Source organism: Eriocheir sinensis, chromosome 51 (genome assembly GCF_024679095.1).
Source record: "Eriocheir sinensis breed Jianghai 21 chromosome 51, ASM2467909v1, whole genome shotgun sequence".
In the NCBI taxonomy this organism is placed as follows: Eukaryota; Metazoa; Arthropoda; class Malacostraca; order Decapoda; family Varunidae; genus Eriocheir; species Eriocheir sinensis.
The window spans coordinates 1,020,105-1,044,131 of record NC_066559.1 but is presented as its reverse complement, the minus strand read 5'-3'; the positions used below and the strand labels follow the sequence as shown (position 1 = coordinate 1,044,131).

General features: G+C 43.3%; 2 protein-coding genes across 3 annotated transcripts in view; one reads left to right on the top strand and one right to left on the bottom strand.

Annotated features, from left to right (window-relative positions):
• The first annotated feature begins 490 nt into the window (after positions 1 to 490).
• On the top strand, positions 491 to 8,178 carry LOC126982478 (syntaxin-8-like). The gene is made up of 7 exons (XM_050834535.1): positions 491 to 869; positions 1,643 to 1,775; positions 2,217 to 2,359; positions 3,533 to 3,672; positions 4,655 to 4,747; positions 5,636 to 5,737; positions 6,696 to 8,178. Exons 1-7 carry the CDS (start codon positions 850 to 852, stop codon positions 6,752 to 6,754), a joined length of 690 nt encoding a protein of 229 aa, XP_050690492.1. The 5' UTR covers positions 491 to 849; the 3' UTR covers positions 6,755 to 8,178.
• Positions 7,995 to 24,027, bottom strand: part of LOC126982473 (uncharacterized) — a 39,507-nt gene continuing 23,474 nt past the window's right edge. For both annotated transcript variants that reach the window (XM_050834528.1, XM_050834527.1), the window contains exons 18-30: positions 23,502 to 23,622; positions 22,165 to 22,257; positions 21,944 to 22,053; positions 20,270 to 20,411; positions 19,675 to 19,839; positions 19,069 to 19,211; positions 16,925 to 17,146; positions 16,129 to 16,268; positions 14,146 to 14,240; positions 13,114 to 13,241; positions 12,151 to 12,299; positions 10,815 to 10,976; positions 7,995 to 9,218 (exon numbers count right to left, since the gene is read on the bottom strand). In XM_050834528.1, coding sequence (XP_050690485.1) covers positions 9,020 to 9,218; positions 10,815 to 10,976; positions 12,151 to 12,299; positions 13,114 to 13,241; positions 14,146 to 14,240; positions 16,129 to 16,268; positions 16,925 to 17,146; positions 19,069 to 19,211; positions 19,675 to 19,839; positions 20,270 to 20,411; positions 21,944 to 22,053; positions 22,165 to 22,257; positions 23,502 to 23,622 — 1,869 coding nt within the window. In that variant the 3' untranslated portion in view covers positions 7,995 to 9,019. The remainder of the gene's footprint in view (positions 9,219 to 10,814; positions 10,977 to 12,150; positions 12,300 to 13,113; positions 13,242 to 14,145; positions 14,241 to 16,128; positions 16,269 to 16,924; positions 17,147 to 19,068; positions 19,212 to 19,674; positions 19,840 to 20,269; positions 20,412 to 21,943; positions 22,054 to 22,164; positions 22,258 to 23,501; positions 23,623 to 24,027) is intronic.

Sequence of the window (24,027 nt, the reverse complement as noted above, 5' to 3'; positions counted from 1 at the left end):
TGGGTTCTATAATTCTATCATTTGCTTCAGCTGCGGATAAAGGTATTGCCTCGTAGCCCTTCTTATCTTCCCAAATAAGGAGATTATAAAGAAATATTTGCACTCTTATAATCCTTTTTTGAATTATTAATATAAACATCCAAAAACAATATGAAGCGATTAAGAAAAGTTATTCACTGAGGTAGCTACGCGGTAACAAATAAGCATTCCGTATAGCTCCATATATAATGAGATGATTTCGTGTAATTATTTAGCTAAATGCTTGGTACACACCAGCAGCAGCAGAAGTGAGAAAATAGAAGAAAGGAAAAATTACATTAAAAAAAATCTGGAAGGAAAGAAGGCTAAAACACAAGTGCAAAACCTGTGAAAAAAAACTAGATGTCAAGTGAATATTGAAAAAGAAAATAAGAGTTAAAGCACGAGAACATTGACATTGAGTGAAAAGAAAATCCGGGAGCCGTTGCAAAGGCGGCACAGGTCAAAGAAGAAGAAGAAGAGCAGCCGCCACCCTATCAAAACAATGGTGCGTCACAGTCTGACAGTCTCGTGATAAAGGATAAACTAAAGGAATTAAAGTAACCACGGCAGGACAGACACCTCCTTAATCACGAGGCTGCGGCGAGAAAGGGCGGGAGGGAGAGGAACTTAGGAAGACAGGAACGTCGTAAAGACCAGCAGCAGAGAGAGGAGGAAGGAGTGGCCAGCCCCGTGACAGTGAGGGATGACAGATAGTGGAACGCCATTCAGAAGCAAGGTGTGTGGATAAGCAGAGGTGCCACAAAGCGCTACAGCCAAGAGAAGGAGTAGCCAGCTGTCCTCCCCAGGCCACATGAGCGCTGCCACGTCATGCCCGCCGAGGACCGCTGGTGAGGAGAGGCGCCTCTTGTCACCGCAGGGCAGCCCAGTCCAGTAGTAGGCGTGGGATTGCCTTTATAACGGCTCCCATTTATGTCTTGATTGTTGATTGGCGTTGTTGTCTTTTAGTCTTGATATGTCATAATTACTATCGTTGTCCAGAATTCCGGAAAATTGGGAATAGTTCAGGAATTAAGCACGGGAAAAACACAAACTTACCTCACACACCAAAGGCAGAATGCTAACTGAAATGTCATGGCCGCAGAGCACCGTAGGTCTAACAGATTTCTTTCTATGATGCTAATTAACCCCCCATGCTGGGATTCTGGACAATGCTGGTAATCTAGGGTTAATGGGGGTAGATTACAGTTTGGTGAGAATAAGTTACCATTCACAGGGTTTTATGTATTTTAACTTAATCTGATACTTTTCATTATAAATATTGTGTTAGGACATGCAATCACAGCAGCTGGATTTACAAACTAAAAAGTTTTTTTTTTCTGAAAACAGTCAACAGATTATTTTAACACTGCTCTGTGGGGTCTCTTAAGTTTCTGGCATGGGAGAGTAAGAGCATTATCTCAGATGGCAAATTTAGCTTTTAATCCATGAAGTCCAAAGACCTTTGCTGCACACAAGCCTGTTCACCATGACAAAGTGTAACCTAATTAAATATGTAATTAACTGGGGTGTCATATCACACTTCATCAATCACAGGACTTCTTTCATAAGTAACACCTTTTTTTGTGTGTGTGTTTGTGCATGTGTGTGTATGCATGTGTAGGCTGACGGACTACAGTACAGTGGAGGGAGTGGTGCGGGATGTGACGGAGACGGTAACAAAGAGGCGGCAGGCAGGCGTGGGCACCGTACAGCACGCATTGCTCTCCAACAAGCTGAGGACGGCCATCCCTCAGGTGAGAGGCAGGGCGGAGGGGGCCGGAGGAGGCGGGGTAAGGTTTACAGAGTGTGAGGAGCTGGAGCTGCTTAGAAAACAGTGCCAAGATTTATGGGTCCAGAGTATATATAGTAGTAGTAGTTGTAGTAATAGCAGGAGTAGTAGCTAATAGTGATAATTGATGTAGTATTAGTATGTAGTAGGAGTAGTAGTATCATTATTATTATCATTATCATTACTGTCATCATTATTATCACTATTTTTATTATTATTATTATCATTATTACTGTTATTACTATTTTACTGAGATCCACGAAAGGGCATCAAAGGAAAATGATCAGAAATTATACGAACCCAGTGACAGCAAAGAAAAAATAGAAGAAAAAGGTGGCGGCACACTCACTTCCCTTCTCACAAGGCTCCCAAACCTCCCTGATGACACACTGCGCTGTCCTTGCAGGTGGACTCCCAAGTAAGTGACCTCATCTCCCGCCTCGACTCCTGGGAGCTGCGCGACATCACCCCGGCTGAACGTGAGAGGCGGACACGGCTGTGTGAGCGCCTACAGAGCACTATCAAGAAGGCACACATGGACTTCACAGAGTAAGGGTTTGAAGGTTGATGGATGGGGATGAGGATGGGAGGAGGGAGAGGCAGCCTGGCAGTGTTAGCTTAGTGTTATGGAAGACCAGATGTAGGAACCCAAAGAAACACTCAGGTCACAAAATCATCCCTGTAGAATCACTTGGGCCACAGAATCATCCCCGCACAAACACTTGAGTCCTAGAACAAAAGATGACAAGCAAACCTGACCATATTGAGTGCCAAAATCCACCCATGCAAGTGAGCGCTGTAGCGTCAAACCTCAATATCTGTGTAAGTTAGATAACAGACACCCCCACAGATGCTAAGGTTCCACGGACATCTGCTGATAGATACTTATTTACAGTAGCCACTAGCATGGGTACTAAAAGCATGAAGGTGCATAGGGTGGCGGCAAGGCGTGCGGTGCTTTAGCTGGGCACAAAAATGCTCGTGAAAACGCACCTATGTACCGAAATCTTTGACTTTGTAATATTCACTTGCTACAGTGCAGATATTCAAGTCCATGGATGTTAGAAATGTGAAAAATTAAAAACATGGAAAAAGAATGGAAGGGAGGAAAGGAGTAGAGAGGGAGGGAGGGAGGGAGGGAGGGATGAGACCAGAGAAAGAAGAAAGAAAGCCAGAAATATAAAATAAGAGAGAGAGAGAGAGAGAGAGAGGAAGGAAAATGGGAAAGAAGAAAAAGAGAATGGGAAAACAGTAAACGCCAAAACAATTAAAGATAAAACAAGGAGCATAAAAAAAAAGAGTTGGGGAGTCAGTGTTGAGGTTTGACTGCATACAAATACAATTAATTTCCTCTTTCCCCATTTAACCTCAGTAAATCCACCCTGAATGACCTCTCTCCATCCCTCTCTTTTCCTGCCTTCCTTTCTGCTGTTCTTTTTTCCATGTTTTCTTGTTTTCCTTCTTGGTTTCTTCCTATTTTTTTCTCTCTGTCTTCCTTTATTCCTTCCTTCCCTGGTTCCTCCCTTTCTTCCTACTCCTTCTTTCCTTCCTTCCTTCCATTCTCTTTCCAGGGTGTTTCGTTTTTTCCTTCTTCCTCTTTTCTTTCCATTTGTCTCCTTCCTTCCTTCCTACTTTCCCTGCTTTCTCTGTCCATTCCTCCATCCTTTCCTCCCTCCCTCCTTTCTTCTGTTCTTGCCATGCTTTCTTTTTCTTTTCTTTCAGGAGGAAGGAGCCCGTGGGAAGGGGAGCGGGGGGCAGTGTGGGCTGGGGCTGGGGGGTGGAGGATGATGACGATGATGGGGAGGCCAGCCGGCCCCTCACCACCAGCCAGATGAGGGAGGACCAGCAGCGGCTCCTCCGAGGTGAGAGAGAGAGACTTACATAGATTTACATAGGAAATCAGATTACACAGACCCCAAGGTCCAGACTAGGTGGTCTCTCCTTAAAAATAAGTGATTCTACATTGATCAGATGGCTCCAGAACTTTCCATTTCACTCTAGTTAACATTAAGTTGAAGGAAGTTACGGTCGAGCTTGTTTTTAAAGGAGTCAATCGTGTCACACTGGACCACTGAAGGTGGTTGTTGTCTGTTGCTCAACCAATTCGCGATCCATTGGTGTACTTGACCGTCAATACCTATTTGCTTTAATTTATAAAAGTAATTTATGATGTGGGACTTTATCAAACGCTTTCTGGAAATCAAGATAGACTATGTCCAATGATTTGGTTACGTCATAAACTGAGGAGAGGTAGTTATAAAAGGTCAATAGGTTTGATAGGCAGGATCTTTTGTTACAGAAGCCATGTTGTGAGTCCCCAATTAATGAGTGGCTTTCAAGGTAACTCACAATTTTGTCTCTAATTATGCTTGAATGAATTTAGACTAATGGGCCTGGCCTGGTATTTTTCTGTCTCTCTTCTTAAAAATCAGTGTCACGTTAGCCTTTTTCCAATCCGAAGGGACGATGCCTTGTCGCAAGGACATATTGAAAACGGTTGTGAGGGAGGAAAGAGAGAGCAAGAGAGACAGACAGAGAGAGAGAGAGAGAGAGAGAGAGAGAGAGAGAGAGAGAGAGAGAGTTGGGAATGAAAGGATAATGGAAAGGGAGGAGAGAAAAAAAAAGGAATGGAAGGAAAGAGAAGAGAGGAATGGAGGAAAGGACAGTAAATAGTGAAGCAAGACCAATAGACAGACAGACAGACAAATCTATTATTGCACCCATCACTCTCGTACAGCTCACCATGTCAACCATAATATACTTTTTTTGTAATTATTAAGCCCGTGTAAATATCCAATCCCTGTGACTTATCCCTCCAACCTCCTCCTCCTCCTCCTCCTCCAGAACAAGAAGACGGGCTCGAGGCTCTCTCCGGCGTGGTCTCTCAGCAGCGCCGGATTGCCTCAGCGATCGGGACGGAGGTTGTGCAGCAGAACGGTGAGTCAGGGCGGACATGTGACTTTCTGACTGTGTTGTGGCGATAGAGAAATAAATAGAGGGTGGAAGGGGGTTTTTGGGGGGGAGGGGGGGGGGGGGGTTGATGGCAGGCAGGGCTGTGATGTTCATTGGTGTTTTGATGTTGATCGCTTGATGTTTAGCTTAGTTTACCCTTCCTCTGCTGTCCCTTCCTTCCTTACATTTTTATTTTTCCATGTTTTTATTTATTTATTTATTTTTTTTTTTTGCCTCTTCTTCCTTCCTCCATTTCGTTCACCCTTCGTTTTCTTCTCTCTGCGTTTCTTCCTTCCTTCTTTCTCCATTTTCCTGCCTCCATCTCTTTCTCTCTCTCTCTTCCTTCCTTCTGTTCTTCTCCCATGCTTTTGTTTTTTCCTTCCTTCCTTCCTGCCATAATTTATCCATTCTCTCTTCCTTTCTTTCTTCTTTCCTTCCTCCATCTCTTTTCCTGCCTTCCTTTCTTCCATTGTTTTTATTGCATTTTTTTTCTTTTCCTTCTTTCTTTCTCCCTTATATTTTTTTCCATCTTTCTTTCTCTGTCTCCCTCCCTCCCTACTCCTTCTTTCTCTCCTTCCTTCCTTCCATTCTTTTTCCATGCTGTTTTGTTTTTTCTTTCCATCTGCCTTCCTTCCTTCCCTCCTACTTTCCCTGCCATCTCCCTCCATCCTTTCCTCCCCTCCTTCTTTCTTCTGTTCTTTCCATGCTTTCTTTTTCTCTCTTCCTACTTTTTAACCATTTTATCTTCCTTACTTTTCATCCTCCTTCCTTTCTTCCCTCCCCCTCCATCCCTCCTTTCCTCCCTCTCTCTCATCCTTTTATCCGTGCATCCTTCAACAACAGACAGAGCTTATCCCCCCTCTCATCCATCAGAGCTCCTGGATGACGTCACCCAGCGCACGGACAACACTCGTAACCGCCTGGTGGATGAGACTGAGAACATCACAACCACCACACAGAAGAGTCGAACCTGGCGTGAGTATACCTGAGGACGGGGACCCCTGAGTGTTGTTATTACAGGTAACTCGATTTACGCGAGTATTGTGTCCTTGAAGAGGTCGCATCAATCAAAAACAATGTAAATCAAACAAGAGGTAGGTTTGTACCTTTATTGCCTACTGTATCACTCTGACTCCTCTCCCTCTCGTGGTTCCTCTGGCTGCCCTTCCCCTCGTGGTAGCACAGCAGCGAGGGTGTTGTTGTTGTTGAGTAGCGTGGCAGCGTGGGTACTGTATTTTTGTTCAAGTGGTGTGCGGGAAGAACTGAGCTCAGCTGTGTGGCTGCGGCGCCGTGTGGGTCCAGTTGCGTGAGACATCTGGTGGCCACTCCATAAAATATCGCGTATAAGTGAAAAAAACGTGTAAATTAAACATTTATTTGGATTTTTGACCCTGTGTTATTTCAAAAACGCGGAAACCAAACTCGCGTAAATCAAGAGTTACCTGTATAATCAAGCTCCGTGAAAAGGCATTGGGGGAAAAGAAAAATAAGTTGATACAGATCCAGAGTCCCCTCGATGGGCAGACATAGATGGGAAAAATAATAATAGAAAATCACACTAGAGCTAACTGCATGCATGCCTCCCTCCCTCTTTTCCTCTCTCCCTTCCTACTCCTTCCTTCCGTCCATTCTTATTTCATGCTTTCTGTTTTTCTTCCTTTCTCTTTTTTTACTGCACTCACCCTCCTTCCCTCCCTCTCTTCCTACTCCTTCCTTCCATTCTTTATTTCATGCTTTCTCTCTTTCTTTCTTTCTCTTTTTTTTTCTGCACTCACCCTCCTTCCCTCCCTCTCTTCCTGCTTCTTCCTTCCCCCTTTAGTGTAGCAGAAGTGTTGGTTTATATTATTGCTGAGTGCAGTGTGTTGTGTATCTGTGTTGTTGTTTTGCAGCCAACTCACCTAACTGTACTATTCCCTTTCTCCCCATCCTGCAGCGTACTGGCTGGTGATAGCAGGACTCTTAGCAGCCATTGTGATTGTGTTGGTGTGGTAGGCTGACTCCCTTATCCTCCCCTCCAATCTCCTGTCTCCCCTGCCTGCTGTGTGGGCTTTCAGCAGGGCAGGAGGGAGGGAGAGAGGGAGTGACAGTACCCCCACACACACTTCACCTCACATTTCCTCGGCCTAGTCACCCACTCAAGCTGTGAGGGGTGGCAGGGGGAGTTACGGTAAGTTGTGATCATTTATTGTGGTGAGGGAGGACAGCTGTATATGTCTTCAGTATCTCCTAGTTCTTACCTGCCTTTCAACAAGAGGTTCCTCCCCCACAACACCTCCAGTAGTCACACATCCTCATTCTGTGCACACGCGCTCACACTTTTCACGCAGGGTCCAATCCACGTCATGCAAGTCCTCAGGCATGCTTAGAGTGTGTGTGTTAGCAGCAAGGGTTCACAGAGGGGTCAATTTCATTCCTCCAGTGCACAATTGTGTTTCTCTTGGCCCTTCATGCATACCTACATGTTTCCAGTGCACTTGTTTTTTGGTCTTCATTCAGATGCAGTCTAGCAGTGTTTATTTTAGCTTTTCCATACATTCCTTGAGCCACACACGCTGTCTGATCCGCCCGCCACACTCGGCATCTAAAACACCGGGATTAACACGGGTCATCACGTGTGTAGATCCATTGATGACCCAAGTATTATACACACTGACCTCACTATTATTATTACACACCTGTAATGAAGGTGTTGGCAGGAAAGTTTTAAATTATATTTTGCTTTCTTTTGTTGCCTAAGGCAAACTATATTGTATATTTCATCTTTGTTTCAAATGTTGTAGTTTAGTCATTTAAGTCATTAGTTTCATGGACAACATTACTCCTGTAAATGATTTTTCATCTATCGAAGCTGCCTGAAAGATCTGAACACAAAACCACCATATTGATGATGATGATGACTATTATGCAACTTATGGAGGGATTTACGAAACATTACAAGGGCACAGCACAGGCTGCTGATGTTGTTGCCTTGTGCAGTGCAGTAGTGTCCCAGGGAGCAAGAAATCAAATGGCACACTTTATGAGCAGAGCAAGATGTTCAATGTTCAACCAAGGATAAATGAAACAGAGTCACACAATGGAAAGGCAGATGGCAAGGCCAAACCATGACATCACTGCATCGCAGGTGCTGCCTAGCTTGAAGTAAGATAATGCAAGCTTTTGTTTCTGTCTAATTCTTGCCCTGTTTGGAACCCTACTGTGTCACTGTATAGGTTAATGAGAAACAAGAAGGTATAAATATGAACTATCATCTAACTTCAAAGTGCAAAAAAAATCATTATTGTCACAGTTGTTCAGCTTTGCTCCTCTTCCATGCCATGAAACAGCCAGTGCAGCAGTGCTGTTCTGTCTGCCGGTGTTTTGTGAACATGTGATGTATAACATGACATTATTACAGAATAAAATGTAAGAATTTCTCTTGCAAAATTCAATCAAAACAATACCTCAATCTTGGGCAGTATGGCTGAAGTCAAGGGCTGCAACTCAGGCAAGACCACAAGGACAGGAAGGGCCTATAAAGGCCCTAGATAGTAATCTAGGGTTAAGGGAAGGAAAATCCCTGTTCTTAAATATGAATTGAGCAATTATATTCTAATTTATTCAGAAAAATTTGTCAACAGTAAAATCCATCCACACACACCAAGATCTATATTCTTCCCTCTCCACAAAGTTTTCTCTCTCTCTCTCTCTCTCTCTCTCTCTCTCTCTCTCTCTCTCTCTCTCTCTCTCTCTCTCTCTCTCTCTCTCTCTCTCCTAAAAAAGCAGCATCAATGATAAACAGAAAAATTCATACGTAAACTCCAACAATCCCTTTGAATAACAACAATAAAAAGAAAACAACAAATATATATATATATATATATATATATATATATATATATATATATATATATATATATATATATATATATCTATATATAGCTATATATATATATATATATATATATATATATATATATATATATATATATATATCAACAATTTAATAGGACAACCTTTTTCCTCACATTTAAAAGTCAGTCATGAATATCAAAAAAATGTAAAAGATGACATTAAATTGGATAACATATATACTCACAGACAAAAGACATGAACCCCCTAAAAAGAATGCAATGCCTTACAACACATAAAAGTGATAAAAATATGAAATGTATAATAAATGAGACTACAGACAAAATACAAGGCACAAATTAAAAATGAAAGATTAAAGGCATCAACATAAAAATGCCACATTGCACACCATACCATACCACATCTCTACAGGGCCGCTGTGCACCCCTGTACAAAGACAGTGTCCTTGAGATAGGGCGCAGCAGGGGAGGCGAGGCAGGCGTCAATGCTACCCTTAAGGCCAAGCTGACTGGCCACGCGGTACACAGTGTCTGACTCCTCCACGTGTGCCAGCAAAGCAGCCACCCTTGTGAGCTTCTCTCTGGTGATGCCTTCATGCTCCAGTCTGATTGAGGGAGACAGGAATCAGGGGTCAGGGAGAGGAAGGGAAAGAAAACTGGGAGAGAGAGAGTCAGTCTAGGGGTGGGGGGCAGCATGAGTAAGAGAAGGAAAGAGGGAGGAAAAGGTAGTGTATGGAGGGACAAGGGTAAGAGACAAAGGAAGAGATGCGGACATGGAATGCAGCACAGCAGTCGAGAATACGTATAGTGGAAATGAGTTATGTAAGAGGTGCATGTGGTGTTTCAGGATGGGATAAAGCAATGAAAGTGTGTATGAGAGGTTTGATATGGGTGTGACAGCAAAAGGAGTGGATTGTGGAGCAGTCAAGCAGGTGAAGATAGTGTGGACGCGTGATGAGAATGGGGGAGAATGAATTCGTGAAGTGTGCGAGGGAGGGAGTGTCAGGGGAAGACCACCTAAGAAATGGATAAATAGGGTGAGTGAGTACTGGAGCAAGAGAGTTGGAATTAGCAGGACTGAGCGTGCTGAGAAGGAGTGCCAGAATAGGGAGAGATGAGACACTTCTGCTGTGGCCACCCCCTGGAGGGAAGTTCCTGTGAGGGATTAGGGCATTGGAGATATAGATAGATAGATAGGGTAGGAAGAAGAGGGAGAGAGAAGATGGTGGTAAGGCTGGCAGAGAGGGTAAGGGAGGAAAGAAGGGAAGCAAGGTTGAGGTTGGTTACGATGGAAGGATAATGAAGAATATAAGAGAAAGAGAAGAAATATGGAGAAGAAAAAACAATGGAATGGAAAAAGATATACAAGGAACACTTAAATAGACAGGGAAAAGAAAGATAGATAAAAGTATAGGAAACACAGACATCATTTGAACAGACAAGAAGAAATTGATAAATGAAATTAACCCGGTAGCAGCAGGGATCATGTTTCTTAATGGTCCCTCCAAGCGAGAAAAATGAGAAAAAATCACCCCTCCCATAAACCATTTCATAATATATATCAAAGCATTTGTGATTAGATTATGTATCATCTATTTTGGGGGGTTTATATCATGGCACAAATTTGGCCCGTCGCTGCTACACGGTAAAGCCACAAATTTGGCCCATCGCTGCTACACGGTAAAGCCACAAATTTGGCCCGTCGCTGCTACACGGTAAAGCCACAAATTTGGCCCATCGCTGCTACCGGGTTAAGGTTACTGGTATCATTTCAATAAACGTGGCATTATCATGGTCACTTAGCCATGTTTTGGTTCACGTTAAAATCTCAAGATCTTTTCTTTTTTATAGTACCTATCACATATATCCAATGTTTTATTTATTACTGATCAGATTGTTTCTTTTATGGTATCACAAATATTCAACATTTATCTCCAACTCACTGAACATTTAACAGACACAATTTATATGAACATTTATCCTGAACACACACAAAAAAAATAAAGAAGAGGCATCAAAAATGTTTCTAGCAGAGGAGAAACAAAGAAAAGAGTAAAGAAAAAAACAGACTTGAAAAAAGAGAAGAGAATGAAACAAAATTGTACAAACACATGACAAAGAAAAACATAAAAAGAACAAGATATAACAGCACACATGATCTCACCCAATTTGGTCTTTTACCTAAAACCTTTCTTCCTTACTTTTTGACAACATTAAGCATGACCTCCGGTGTGAGTGTGAAGGTAGCCAGGTACTCCACCAGGTAAGTCTCGTCTCCACCATGCACAAACTGGTAATAGAGCGCTGCACCCCAGTCCACTGCATAGGCATAGGCTCGGCCCACCAGCTGAGCCTCCCCAACCCTGTGCCAAAGAAGAAGGGAGAGGAGCATGAGCACGGAAGGAGGGAAGAAGAGGGAATGTTACAAGCCCCATAAACTCTACCATTCACCACGGATGGTGCTTACTAATGAGCTTCACTGATGAGCAGTGCCGTTGCTGGCTTCATGTCCACACTGGTACTTTTGAGGGACGAGCATTTGATTAAAGGGAAATGCCAATGGTGGTGAGTGGTAGTGTGTATGGGGCTAAAAAAAAAGGCTCTAGGGTTTTATTGGATGAAAAATAAAAAAAATGCAAAAGAACACATAATAATGCAGCTAAAAAATTGTGTGAAAATTACCTTGCCTTCCTACCTTTCTTCCTTCACTCACTACATTTTTTCTTCACTCACTCACTCCTTTACAGCCTTAAAACCATCTTTCATCCTATTCCTCCCTTCTTTCCTTCTTTCCACCGTCCATATCACCATCCCTCTCTCTATCCCTTCTTTCTTCACACACTAACTTTTCCTTTCTTTCCTGCCTTCTCCCCTATTCACCCAAAGTCTCTCACTTCCTTCAATCACTCCTTTGCACTCCTCCCCTCTTCCACCTCTCCTTCTCCAGTCACTCACCTGATTCACCCCTCATTTCCTATCAGCCTCTATGCCTCCCTCCCTCTCATTTCATATCTCTCCCCTACCTCTCACCCTCCAAGCCCCTCCTCTCCAACTCTCCCTCTCCCTGCCTTTCTCATTCGTCCTCTCTTTCAACCATCCATGTCTCTTTCCCACCCTCACTCCCAACCACTCTCCTACCCTCCTCCTGTTCCCTCTCCTTAACTCCTTGACTGCAGATTTCCTTCAAGAAGACATCACCAAACTACTGGAATGGAACAAAAAGTGGCTGCTACAATTCAGTGAAGAAAAATGTAAAGTCATGCACCTTGGGAGGGTATATCCAGCACACCAATACCACATGGGAAACACTTCACTATCAACCACAGAGGCAGAGAAAGACCTGGGAGTATTATGTTACCAGACTACCAGTGAAGGCAAAATCCATGCCAAACGCAGCGGACGGGTTAATCCTCACTCTTTCAGCACCTTACATTCTTCTCCTTTCACCCTCCCTCCCTCTCTTCTTTCCACCCTAAATGCCTCCTCCCCTAACACACCCATGCTCTACCTACCTCCTGCCCTTCCCCTCATCCTCACCTCAGTTTGTGTGTGGTGAGGAAGGAAACCCCAGTCCTGGATAGCTTGAGAAGCCTGAGCGCAGGGGTGGCCCTCCTGGCATGGGCTAGCTGCAGAGCCACTAACTCCGCTTGGCGACTGTTGTCCATGGCCGAGGCAAACTGCTGGTCCTGTGTAGCAGAAGGTTAGTCATGGGGATGGGAATAACCATGGATGCAAATATTCGCTTATACATGTACCCTACAGGTTTAATATAGATAAGTTTCAGGTTTTTCAAGTTGGAACAAAAAAAATAGGAGGTTCGATAACAAAATGTATGGTATGAAATGTGTCGTAAACACTGTCAGCGGTTAGCCTTCGTGGCATGAACACACCAGGCAGCTGCAAGTTTTTCAGTGCCTACTGCTACGTGTCACGAGGGCAGCGGGCAACTACATCCATACTTCTACTTCTTACAACAAGGCCGGCATCACTCCGCTGACTTATTCAGAAAACTGTTCTGAAAACCCCTACAACTACAAGCTAAGTGACCCACTAGTTATCTTTTTTCCACGGGGCCCTTGGGGAAGGGATAAATTGGTGGGTGCTTGGCAGGGTGAACAGCCCAGCACTATAAGGTGAGTCGGTGAGTGTGATTTCGGCCAAAGTGTGTTGTGTAAAATAGCAACAAACTCAAAAGTTTTCAATGTGTCAAGGACCTACGTAGGTGTCAAAATTGTGGAAGCCTAACGAATACGTTATCAAGATGGTGGCAAACAAACACTATCCAAGATACTCCCATAAGTTTCCTTCCAGAAAAAAATCTAAACATTGTAGAAATTAGCTTCCTATTGCTATTATTATTATCAAAAAACTTATTTTGGAAAGCATTATTAGTTAGATACTACAGTAAGTTTAAAGCCAGACCACCTAGTCTGGATTATAGGGTTTGTTCACATGCAAGTTTGTGTAAATCTCTCTCCTGACTCCTGACCCAGCACTGACCTGCATGAAGCACTGGGCAGCGTGGGCAAAGCTCTGCATGGCCTGGGTCAGCAACTTGTGGTCAACTTGTTCCAGGTATAGTGATTCCAGCTGACCCCTCAACATACTAGTGTTGGTCAGATTTTCACCTATTAGAGAAGAAGGCTCATTAATGTTGTATTAATAATATTGCAGCACTAGACAGAAAATATCATGAGTGCTACACTACAAAGCTGAAAGAGTAATGGGTTAAGTCAGCATTGGTCTATGACCCCCTTTCCCAACGCTGGGGTCGCCAAGACCTCAAAATATTAAACATGGTGTTGTTATATTATACTAACACATATACAACTAAACTAGTGGGGTCGCGGTCATGTCTAGAGGTGCATGATTGGGGTCGCCTGAAAAAAAGGTTGGGAACCACTGGCTTATGATACTGAAGGGATTGGGGAAGAAAGGGAAGTAGAGAAGAAATGTGGTAGCACACATTTATGATATTGACGGGACTGGGGTACAGGTGGCTCAAGGAAGATATTGGAAGGAAGGGGATCTCCCAGGATCAGGTGTGAAACCAGTTGAGTGATACAGCGGCAACTGATATCTTCTCAGGTGTGTACTTGGGATTGAGAGGGTGCCATGTTGAGTGCCAGCTGATCAGGGGACAGATTCTTGAAGGTTTCATTGTACTTAGCCTACAAACTTGTAACTTAGAAGGCCTATACAACTCACCCTACCATCTAATTCTCAAATAAATTTGTGGGAAGGTTGTAGGCCAGCTTATTGGTGGAAGACCTCATAAAAGGTGAGGTGATGTCATTAGCGTCACCTGCAAATCACAGTCCGATTTTTGAAATGTGCCAGCCAATCATGAGCAATGTCTAAAGCATGTTATACACCACAAAATACTGTAGTTATTTGAAGTCAGCGTGTTCCCTTATTTAAATTTATTCCTCATACTTGAAATCCCCACACATAATTTTGACAGCTGTACGTCTAAACCAATCCTGAGGTGTCTTACCACTCAGTAACCATATGGCAGAAATGAGTCCTGACCTTTGACCTGAGGTGATCTGCCCTTGCTGGGGGTCTCCTGCTGACTCCCTGTGCCTCTGCTGCTGTTGCTGCTGCTGCCTCGAGGTGATGTCATGCTGTGCAAAGAGGCAATAAGAAAAGTGGGAGAGGAGGAAAAGCAGGAGGAATGAGAATGGAGGAGGAGGAGGAGGAGGGGAAATGTGAATTTTGAGGAGGAAAACAACAACAACAACAATAATAATAATAATAATAATAATAATAATAATAGAAATTATAATAATGTCAACAAAGGTGATAACTAGGCCAAAGAAAGACAGGTTGATTATATCCCAGCCAGGACTCGAACCACATGCGTGGTGCCGCTGCCAGCCCCGCTGTGCACCTCCATACAGCGGGGCTGGCAGCGGGCGCCACACGTGTGGTTTGAGTCCAGGCTGGGGTATGATCAACAGTGATAACATCAAGGCTTCAGATAAGTTCACTACTGCCACACCACTACCAATAATAATAATAAATAATAACAAGAATAAAGATAATAATACTTAATGCTGATAATAATAATAATAGGTACTAGTACCCCACTTTGTCATTTTGACATACCGCAAGTTTGACTTAGCTCCACTATTCTAGAGTGAACTTTTGTTCAGCAAATGACATTATGTCCAATTTTACAACTCTCAGCAATGAAGCTTATGCTGGGACTCATGCTCTTCTTAGGCTTGGCAGCAGTGGACGCAGCATCTGGTTGGCTGCCCGGAGGGGACAGATTCTCAGCGCCTGGTAGCAGCTGTGGTGGTGTCTGCAGCAGTGTGTTGGTAGTAATACTGGCCCTGAAACCAGTATTACTGGTACTGATACCAGTACTAGTGGGTTGCTGCCAGTGCAGAGTACCATTTCAGAATCATTACCGAGGCCTCATAACTGAGGGACTGAGGTGGGTGTAAACTGTGAAGACTAAGGGTAGGTACTGGTATTGAGCAGTCTGGCACTGGTTGAATAACCAGTACTAGTCCTGGCTCCAAGAGCTGGTGAAAACGTGGGGAACCTGTTTCAGAACCGGTTCTGTTTAATCTCCACAGTCATCATGGTTATGTTTTAACCACATATTCTTTGTTAATTATTGTCATAACCATCATATCACAACTGCCTTAGTACTTTAAAGAAACTGCAATAACAGTGAAAATATCCGTAATGAACACCACTGAGTGCCGGGAATCGAACCCGAGCCTTCCGAGTAGAAGCCAGGCAGCATACCAACTAGGCCACCGATGAGCTAAAAGATCACCGCGCCAGAAGCCGCTTCTGCGGACTATACCTGACCCCCTCGCCCTGCACTGTGGACAGAAGGTAAAGGTGACCCCTTGTGCGGGGGGGAGGGTTGAAGAAAAATTTCCAAGACAAAAGACAAAAACAGACTCGAAGGAAATGGCTGTTCCTGAATGAGCTGCGGAATGCAAGCCGCTCCAGCTCCCTGCAGCACCAGGAGATGGGGCTGAAACTGTCATAGTGGTGGTCGTAAAGTCGATTAGTTGTAAGCTGCAAAGGTCATAAGTCAACGACCACCTGTACTTGTAAACAGTGAGGGCCTCTGGGAACTCTATGTAAACAAATGGCTGCTCTACCCACGGTGGGACATTTGAAATGTCAACTTATTGTTTAACAAAGTAATATTAATATTATTGGCCTGGTCATGAGTGTGAGTAGTTGTAAGTCGCATTCACTGTGACTCAAGGACAACATGTAATAATAATGATGATAACAATAATAATAAAAACAATCATGATAATAAAGATAATAGTAATGATAATAATAACAAGAATAACAATAACATGGCAGTCCCAAGTAAGACCTTCACCATTGACAACAAGTCGGCTGAAATCAAGATATAAATTGCTAATAAAACAATAGAGGAGTATATATCACATAAAAAAAAGCATTTAGAGTAAGCATATTTTCCTTTTTATTGAACTGATGCATGGGAATAGAATTGACATGCATACATACCTAGTGGAAAGGGTGGAGGAGGAGGTGGTGGTGGTGGTGGCAGTACAAGTGGTTGTGGTCTGGGATGCCGTGAGGTCTGTGATCACACCCAGCGCTTCGTTAATGGCTTTCTCTGCTTCAGCAACCCACATCTCAGCAACCTGTGTGTTTGTATTTATCTTGTTGTGATAAACAGAGAGTGAGTTACTCTGTGGGGTCCCATCTCAAAATCTCAGTTTATCAAGTTTCTCTCTGGGGAGGTGGTGGCTGAGTGGTCAGCGTGTGGGTGTGGTGAGCCCGAGAACCTAGGTTTGAGTTCCCCCAAAGGACATCGACAATTTTCAACCATCGCTGAGTGGCAGAAGATTACCCATATGCTGCCCAGATCTTCAATCTAACCTAACTTCATTGGCTTCATTCAAGTGGAGCTATGGGGGGCATCATGGGCCAAACAAGGGATGTACATCTAGGCAGCCACTATAAATAAAACTTGACTTCACCACTAACTGGCTGGGGTTGTCCAAGAGACCCCTCAAGGCAGCCTACAAGTGCTACAGGAAAAAAAAAATGCCATTTAAATTTAAATTCATGAATAGTTTTGGCTTAAGCCATCCCCTTTCTGAGGTTATTCCAGGTGTCAGTGCATATACTAATGATGATGATAATAATAATAATAATAAAAATAATACTAATATGAAGGAAAGGCTGGATCAATGTAGATATGGAGACGGGACTATTAGAGCTTAACTTGGGCATGGTAGACTACAAATAGGTAAATACACACACACACACACACACACCATTTCTACTCCCTCACCTCAGAGTAGAGAAGGAAATGTAAGGCCACAATATGCAGTGTTTCTGTGTCCTCTGGGGCCTTGGAGCGGAGGTAGTGGATGAGAGCACGATCTAAGCCAGTCTCTTTCCCTGAAGGGTCAGAGCCTCGGCCAAGGAGGGGCTCAAACTGGCCATGTTCCCTCAATATGTCGATTATATAAGACATCTCACTGTACCGTCCGATGCCAATGAGAAGTCTGACCTGTGGAGGGGAGTGGTGAACTGTAATTACTATAACTGGTGGTGATGAGGAAGGGTGTTTAAGGTGAGTCATGGTAAAGGTGAAATTGGTGATATTTTACTGGTTAACCCGGTAGCAGCGACGGGCCAAATTTGTGGCTTTACCGTGTAGCAGCGACGGGCCAAATTTGTGGCTTTACCATGTAGCAGCGATGGGCCAAATTTGTGCCATGATATAAACCCCCCAAAATAGATGATACATAATCTGATCACAAATGCTTTGATATATATTATGAAATGGTTTGTGTGAGGGGTGATTTTTTCTCATTTTTCTCACTTAGAGGAACCATTAAGAAACATGATCCCTGCTGCTACCAGGTTAATGGAGGAGGAGGAGAAGTAGGTGAGGGGAGGAGGAGGAAGAGGAGGAGGCAAAGGAAGAGGAGGAGGAGTGGTGCTGACAGGTAATTTTCACAAGTAATCAAACAACACAGACCCTATGGTCCAGACTAGGTAGTCCATCCCTAACTTGTACAGTGTTAGGATTATTTACTATTTAGGTACCCCCTACACTGTCATTTTTTTGGCACAATAAGGCCAAAATGGTCTAAGATGAAGGTCAACGTCGTTTAAAGCGTCCAAATTTATCAAAAAGGTCAAATTCTGGATGTTCACGAGTGTTGCTCATAGTCTGTAGACATTCATGTGGGCATTGTAGTTTTTGGTAATTTTAATCCAGTAGCAGCGGGGATCATGTTTCTTAATGGTCCCTCCAAGCGAGAAAAATGAGAAAAAATCACCTCTCACACAAACCATTTCATAATATATATCAAAGCATTTGTGATCAGATTATGTATCATCTATTTTTTGGGGTTTATATCATGGCACAAATTTGGCCCGTCGCTGCTTCACGGTAAAGCCACAAATTTGGCCCGTCGCTGCTACCGGGTTAAACTCTCATAACCTGCCCCCCAAGCTATACAAAACATTCATAATACCCTTATATGCAAATTGTACTGTTATATTCCCTGATATATTTTGAGACTTGCTTACAATCTGATTAGAAGAGAATTATAAGCATGCAGAGTGAGCCATCAGCATCATTTTATTTCAAATGGAATAGTTTGAGAATCAATAGGCGTACCTAACATCACCATGGCCGATCCAGGATTCAGTACGTTTCCTAACTAGTAGGAGGTAATGTTATAACTGTATTTCGTAAAGAATCCTTATAACCAAAAACTAACTAAAATTATGAGTATTCTTTTTCTACAACAATATGAAAATATGTATAGCCACTGTTGCCAGATTGTTGTACTCAGAGCACAGTATTTACCGGTTTCTGACGCCTAACTATTGCCAAGAAACATCAGGATCTAACTCTTTTAACGATAACTATAAATTAGTTTCATTATTGGAGCCCAGAAGACAGTTTGGGGGTAGGAAGTCGGGAAATATAATGGGCTGAGTACGACAATCTGGCAACGCTGAGGCTGTAGCCCACAGGCCCAAGGCAGGAGGCCTGCCAGTTTGCAGGTGTCAGATACCTGAAATAGCATAGTTTTACTGCACAAAGCAAGTGATGTCACTTATTGTGACTTCATGAGCTTTCATATTTATCTATTTGTGTATATTTCATGGAGGCAAAACTTACACTATCTGTTTAATTTTTTACTTGTGATCTGAATTGGTGTCTGTTTATCACAACAGAATTTCACTCAAACAAGTGAATCAGACACCACAGAAATATTACCAGTGTGTGTATGAATGAATAGAAAGATAAGCACATACTTTCATTTAACTCTAGGATGTCTCGTGGATCATTAATAAATAAAAACAAAATGTCTGGATTGTGATCAGCCTTTGGTATGACTGTTGCTGTAAAAAAAATAAAGTAATAATAATTTTGACCTCTCAGAAGTACCATACAGCTGACAGTCTTACCAAGAGTGACCATTGGGCATGCTGGACAAGGGAGGTGGTGAGGGAGAGGGCCGTGCGGAGGACAGAACCAATGCCTTCCATGTTAGATGCCGCCGTAAAGCAGTCATGGGCACGAACCACCAGTTCCACACTCATACTGTGAACTGATGATGCAATTGAAATTAGTTGACTATACTGGAAATAAAAAAAGGTAGAAGTAAAGTTAGGGGTTTATACTAAATTACATGCGACCCCGGTGATCATCTCCATCTTACTGGCCCTTCAGCCTGTGGTAGGTATGAACCCATTACCCTGGGACACAGCGTAAGTGTGAAAGGAGCACTTTGAAAGTAAGATGATCATATTAGATATAAAAGTACAATGGAGTAATGGTTTATACATTCAGTTTAATGACTTATCCCAGGCACACCTTGCTTTACATAAAAACTCACTAATGCCTAGCCTTTCTTCATCTGCTAATGGAGGAAAAACAAAGAAATAAATCACTTATATCATGACACAACCCCATTAACCAGCCTTGCCCTTCTCCACCTGATCATAGTAGGAAGAGCATCAAGGTAATAGTTCCTCATCAGTAATACAACTCATCATCTTGCCTAGTCTCACCTTTCTCCACCTGGTCAGGGTAAGAAGAGCCCAGGCACTGCCCCACATCCAGTAGCTGAGTGGCCAGACCAGAGGGGTCACTGCTCAGGGTGATGAGGTCCTTCCATTGTGCCTCCAGCTCTTCCCACAGCAGCAAACTGTCCCTCTGGCTGCTACGTGTTGCTTCTGCAGACACAAACACATACATAGGCCATGAGAATACATATGTTTATATGGGCTACTTCCAAAAGTTTCTTGTTTCTGTTACTGGTTACAAGTGTTTCAATTTCACTGGGTTATATTGTGATGATGATAATGATGACAGTGATAATGCTAGTGAATTCTACAAAGGTAATAAGAATGCCATAATAATGATAACAATAACAATGATGAAAATGACGATTGAAATGCAATGACATGCTGTGCTGATGGAACGAAACAGACTCTAGTGATTACAGTCTAATACTGAAAAAGATGTATCAGGTTATTATTTAGATATATAATATTAAATGTTATAGGTTTACTCTGAAGAGGAAGTGACAAGTTCATTTAGAAGTAAAAATGAGAATATGAAGGATTGATACTTATTCAAAATCACTGGTGTTATAGATCTCACCAGGGCCGGCAGTGATGGTGGCCACAGCCTCCTCCACTAGGAAGGCCTGCACACCAGCCTGGGGTATGGGTAAAACATTGATCAGGTCCCGGGCCAGCTGTGTAGTGCCACACCGATGGAGCCGCAACACCAGTGAGAGCAGCTGCATGGGAGAAGAGGGAGAACAGGACTTAGTACGCCACACAGAACAGCAGGTGTGGGGGAAGGTGAAGGAGGAGAGAAAGAACAGATTTATCATCATAAACAATACAGTTGCAGCACCAGTCATAGCAGCTGTGGGGGAAGGAGAAAGGGAACTGGATCTGTACTTTCTTGTGACTAGCATGTGACATTTTGAGTGGTGCTCTTTATTCTTTTTTTTTGTTTTTTTTTTGTTTGTTTGGCCCATAGGTAGTATGCAGATTGAAACCTGCCAAAAAGGGTGTAAGCCACTACCAATGAGGTACATAAGGAAGGCAAAGGAGTACTGCACACCTGCAAGCTTGAACTATTCTTTCAATTCTTGTAAGTTACCAGTGTTTCTCTGGGACTTGTAACAATTACACTTCAATACAGTAAGTGATATTACTGTCAATAAAAATGTAGTTAATCATTCTCATTTTATTTATTGGTAAACGAGACAAAATAAATGACTAATCATAAACTTACCCTCGTTAAAATCTCTCTTGCATAAATGCACCGCAAAATCGAGCAAAACTGGACCTTTTAAAAAATTCTATTTATGTTACAATATTTGCTGAGTATCTGCTTTGGGTGTATCAGTTTCACCTTTGACGAAATTTTAATCAATTATCCAGCTCCTGCTCAGCAGCTTATCATTTGTAAGGAATACAGACCTAAGAGCACCTCCCATAATGTATGAAGAGCAGATAAGATAATGTTGCAGAAATGTATTTGTAAGCACTGAAGGTGTAGAATAATGGTAATGAACAACAGAACTGATGGAGAAATATGGCCAGTCGTGGTATCCACGAGTTCTGCCCTACTATTGTAATTATTCTGATCTGCTGATCTGCCTTGAGGCATTCTATTTTTGCTGAGTGAATCCAGATCAGATTCAGATCCTGATCAATGATCTAAAGCTGATCAGTGTTCTACAAAGGAGAGGTTATTCTTTAGACTCGTTGATATTTACTATCGGCGCATGGCTGGGCCGATGACCTGGACCAGGACTTGGAAAGATATATGATTAAATCTCATACTACCACTGGAATATACAGGCTCGGATTAAGCTTGCATTGGGCCCTACGCCACCCATTCCTTGACCAGTTCGCCAAAGAGGTACCCCTCTCGCTGAGTGAGTTATAGGAGGCTCACCCATCAGGCAGGTCTCGGCACCACAACTGAACTACTACTACCACTTATTTCCTAATTCTAAGTGAATGTCATTAAATCAATAGTAATAAGAATATACAATATACACACACAGAATAATTTCCACAAATCATACATCACGGCAGCCATTATAAATAAATTTCTCCTGCGCCATTAGTAGGCTGAGGTCATTCACAGGCCCCTAAAGAGAACCTTCTGACGCTATAAGCAGCACCTAAAAAATAAAAAAGGTTAGTTTTCCCAGACGATTCTCAGAAGTCAGGAGGAGGCAGAGGTGAAAGTGGAGGCTGGAGTGATAGAAGTGTTGAAAATGGAGGCAACTATAGTGGAAGAACTCACTGTGATGGGGTTGGAATGATGCACCACATACAAGTACGAGAGGTCAAGAGCTAGGGCCACCTTGTACAACACAATGACACGTTCAGCAATCCTCCGGCCCACGGCCAAGCCTGAAAAAGTAATGCACCAGAGTCAGCCAGCAATGTCTATGTACTCATGGAGCACCTACACACTTGAGATGAAAATTATGAGGTGAGTAAATAAGAGTAGTCAGGACTCACCAGCCACCACCTGGGTCAGTGGTGTGATGTGAATGCTGAGGTCTTCCTCCAGGGATGAAGTGCTGCAGAAGCTGCCCAAAGTGCTGCTGCGACCTAGGGAGATAGAAAAGTAATAAAATATTGATAAGTTGGCCTCAGCACCTGTACAGTACTCGTAAAAACTATGCGGCTCCTACCCAGCGCAGTAGCATGCTTTTGGCGAAAATTGGATGGTGTTTTTCGGGGTGAAATTATGGAGAGAGGAAGTGTCTGGTAACCCCCTGCCGTCACACTGAGTCAGCCTGACAGGGAGAGAGCGGGAACTCAGTCAGTGACGCCCACACTGCCGTGGGGTGAGGATGTATGGGAAGCTTTGTCTTTGTGACCTTGCCTTTTTTTACACTGGTTTTCTTCATTTTCCTTGGGGCTGTGTAGTTACTATGGCACATATAAAGGAATTATCTCAAGAAGTAATTGCTTAAATCATTGGACTAAAGAAGGCAGGCCATGGAACAAGGGAAATTAGCGAAATGTTGACTGTGGCCAAGTCTACAGTTAAGAAGTACATGGTGTGATTTCCGGAAGGGGTAGGGCTGACAAAGTATACATACAGATGCCTCCCCAAACACTTCAGGGTTGCTCTACTTCAGAGATCTTGCTGTTGTTCGTGGGTTTGATTTTTTTTTTTTTTTTTTTTTTTTACGTCTCCACCTATTGCGCCGGTAGGCTTGCTTGAGGGGCCTGGATGGTATTTGGCCCCAGCCCGTCATGGCGCAGGCAAGTATTTATAGTGACGCCATCTTCTCGTGTCGTCCATCACGTGGAGAATGTGGGCCCAGCACGCTACCACTTCAGCCACCGCCTACCCATGGATGGATGGTACATTTTATGATGTTCAAACCCCTTGTAGAAGTCTTCTTAGGACGTCCTGTCCTATGTTTCTGGGATGGCATCTCCAGCCCTCCCCTTCCCGAAATTGTCAACATTTCGCTAATTTCCTTAGTTCCATGGCCTGCCTTCTTTAGTCCAATGATTTGGGCAATTACTTCATGAGATAATTCCTTTGTAGGTGCCATAGTAACTACACAGCCTCAAGGAAAATGAAGATAACCAGTGTAAAAAAAGGCAAGGTCACAAAGACAATAGCTTCCCATACATCCTCACCCCATGGCAGTGTGGGCGTCACTGACAGTCTGACACTCTGACAATGACTGACTGAGTTCCCGCTCTCTCCCTGTCGGGCTGGCTCAGTGTGACGGGAGGGGGTTACCAGACACTTCCTCTCTCCATAATTTCACCCTGAAAAACACCATCCAAATTTTTCTTTAAACGTGTGTGTGTGTGTGTTTGGAACTTACTGAGTGTGCTCTGCTTTTCTCTCCAGTGTGAGGAGGATGGGGTGTGGCCGGCCTCTCTCTCGGGGGTGCCTGCCTTGCCTTCTTCAGCCAGCCGTAGCACCAACAACAAGCGTTGAACGTTCTGCAAGTAAAGTGGAAGTAAAAAAGTGGAGATCTATAATAAAAATATGATATCAGGAAGGCTTCATGCCCTGATGGAGTTTCAAATGAGATATTAAAAGCCTGAGGGTCAATTAGAAAATAAGACACATAAATTGGTTGTGGTGGAAAGGAGCTAACATAACCCCAACATACAAAGGAGGGAACAAAGAAGAACAAACACAAGATTCAAATACACTACATACATGATCCCCGCAGTACTCCACTTATTACACAAACTCTCTCTCTCTCTCTCTCTCTCTCTCCTTGAGCAAGATGTGAGGCTGATAGCTGGCCAGGAGAAGATCACTGAAGTAACCCGTACTGTTGGAACCTTGCAGTACTTTATCTAGGCAAACAACGGCGTACTGGCTACCACTGCTGCACC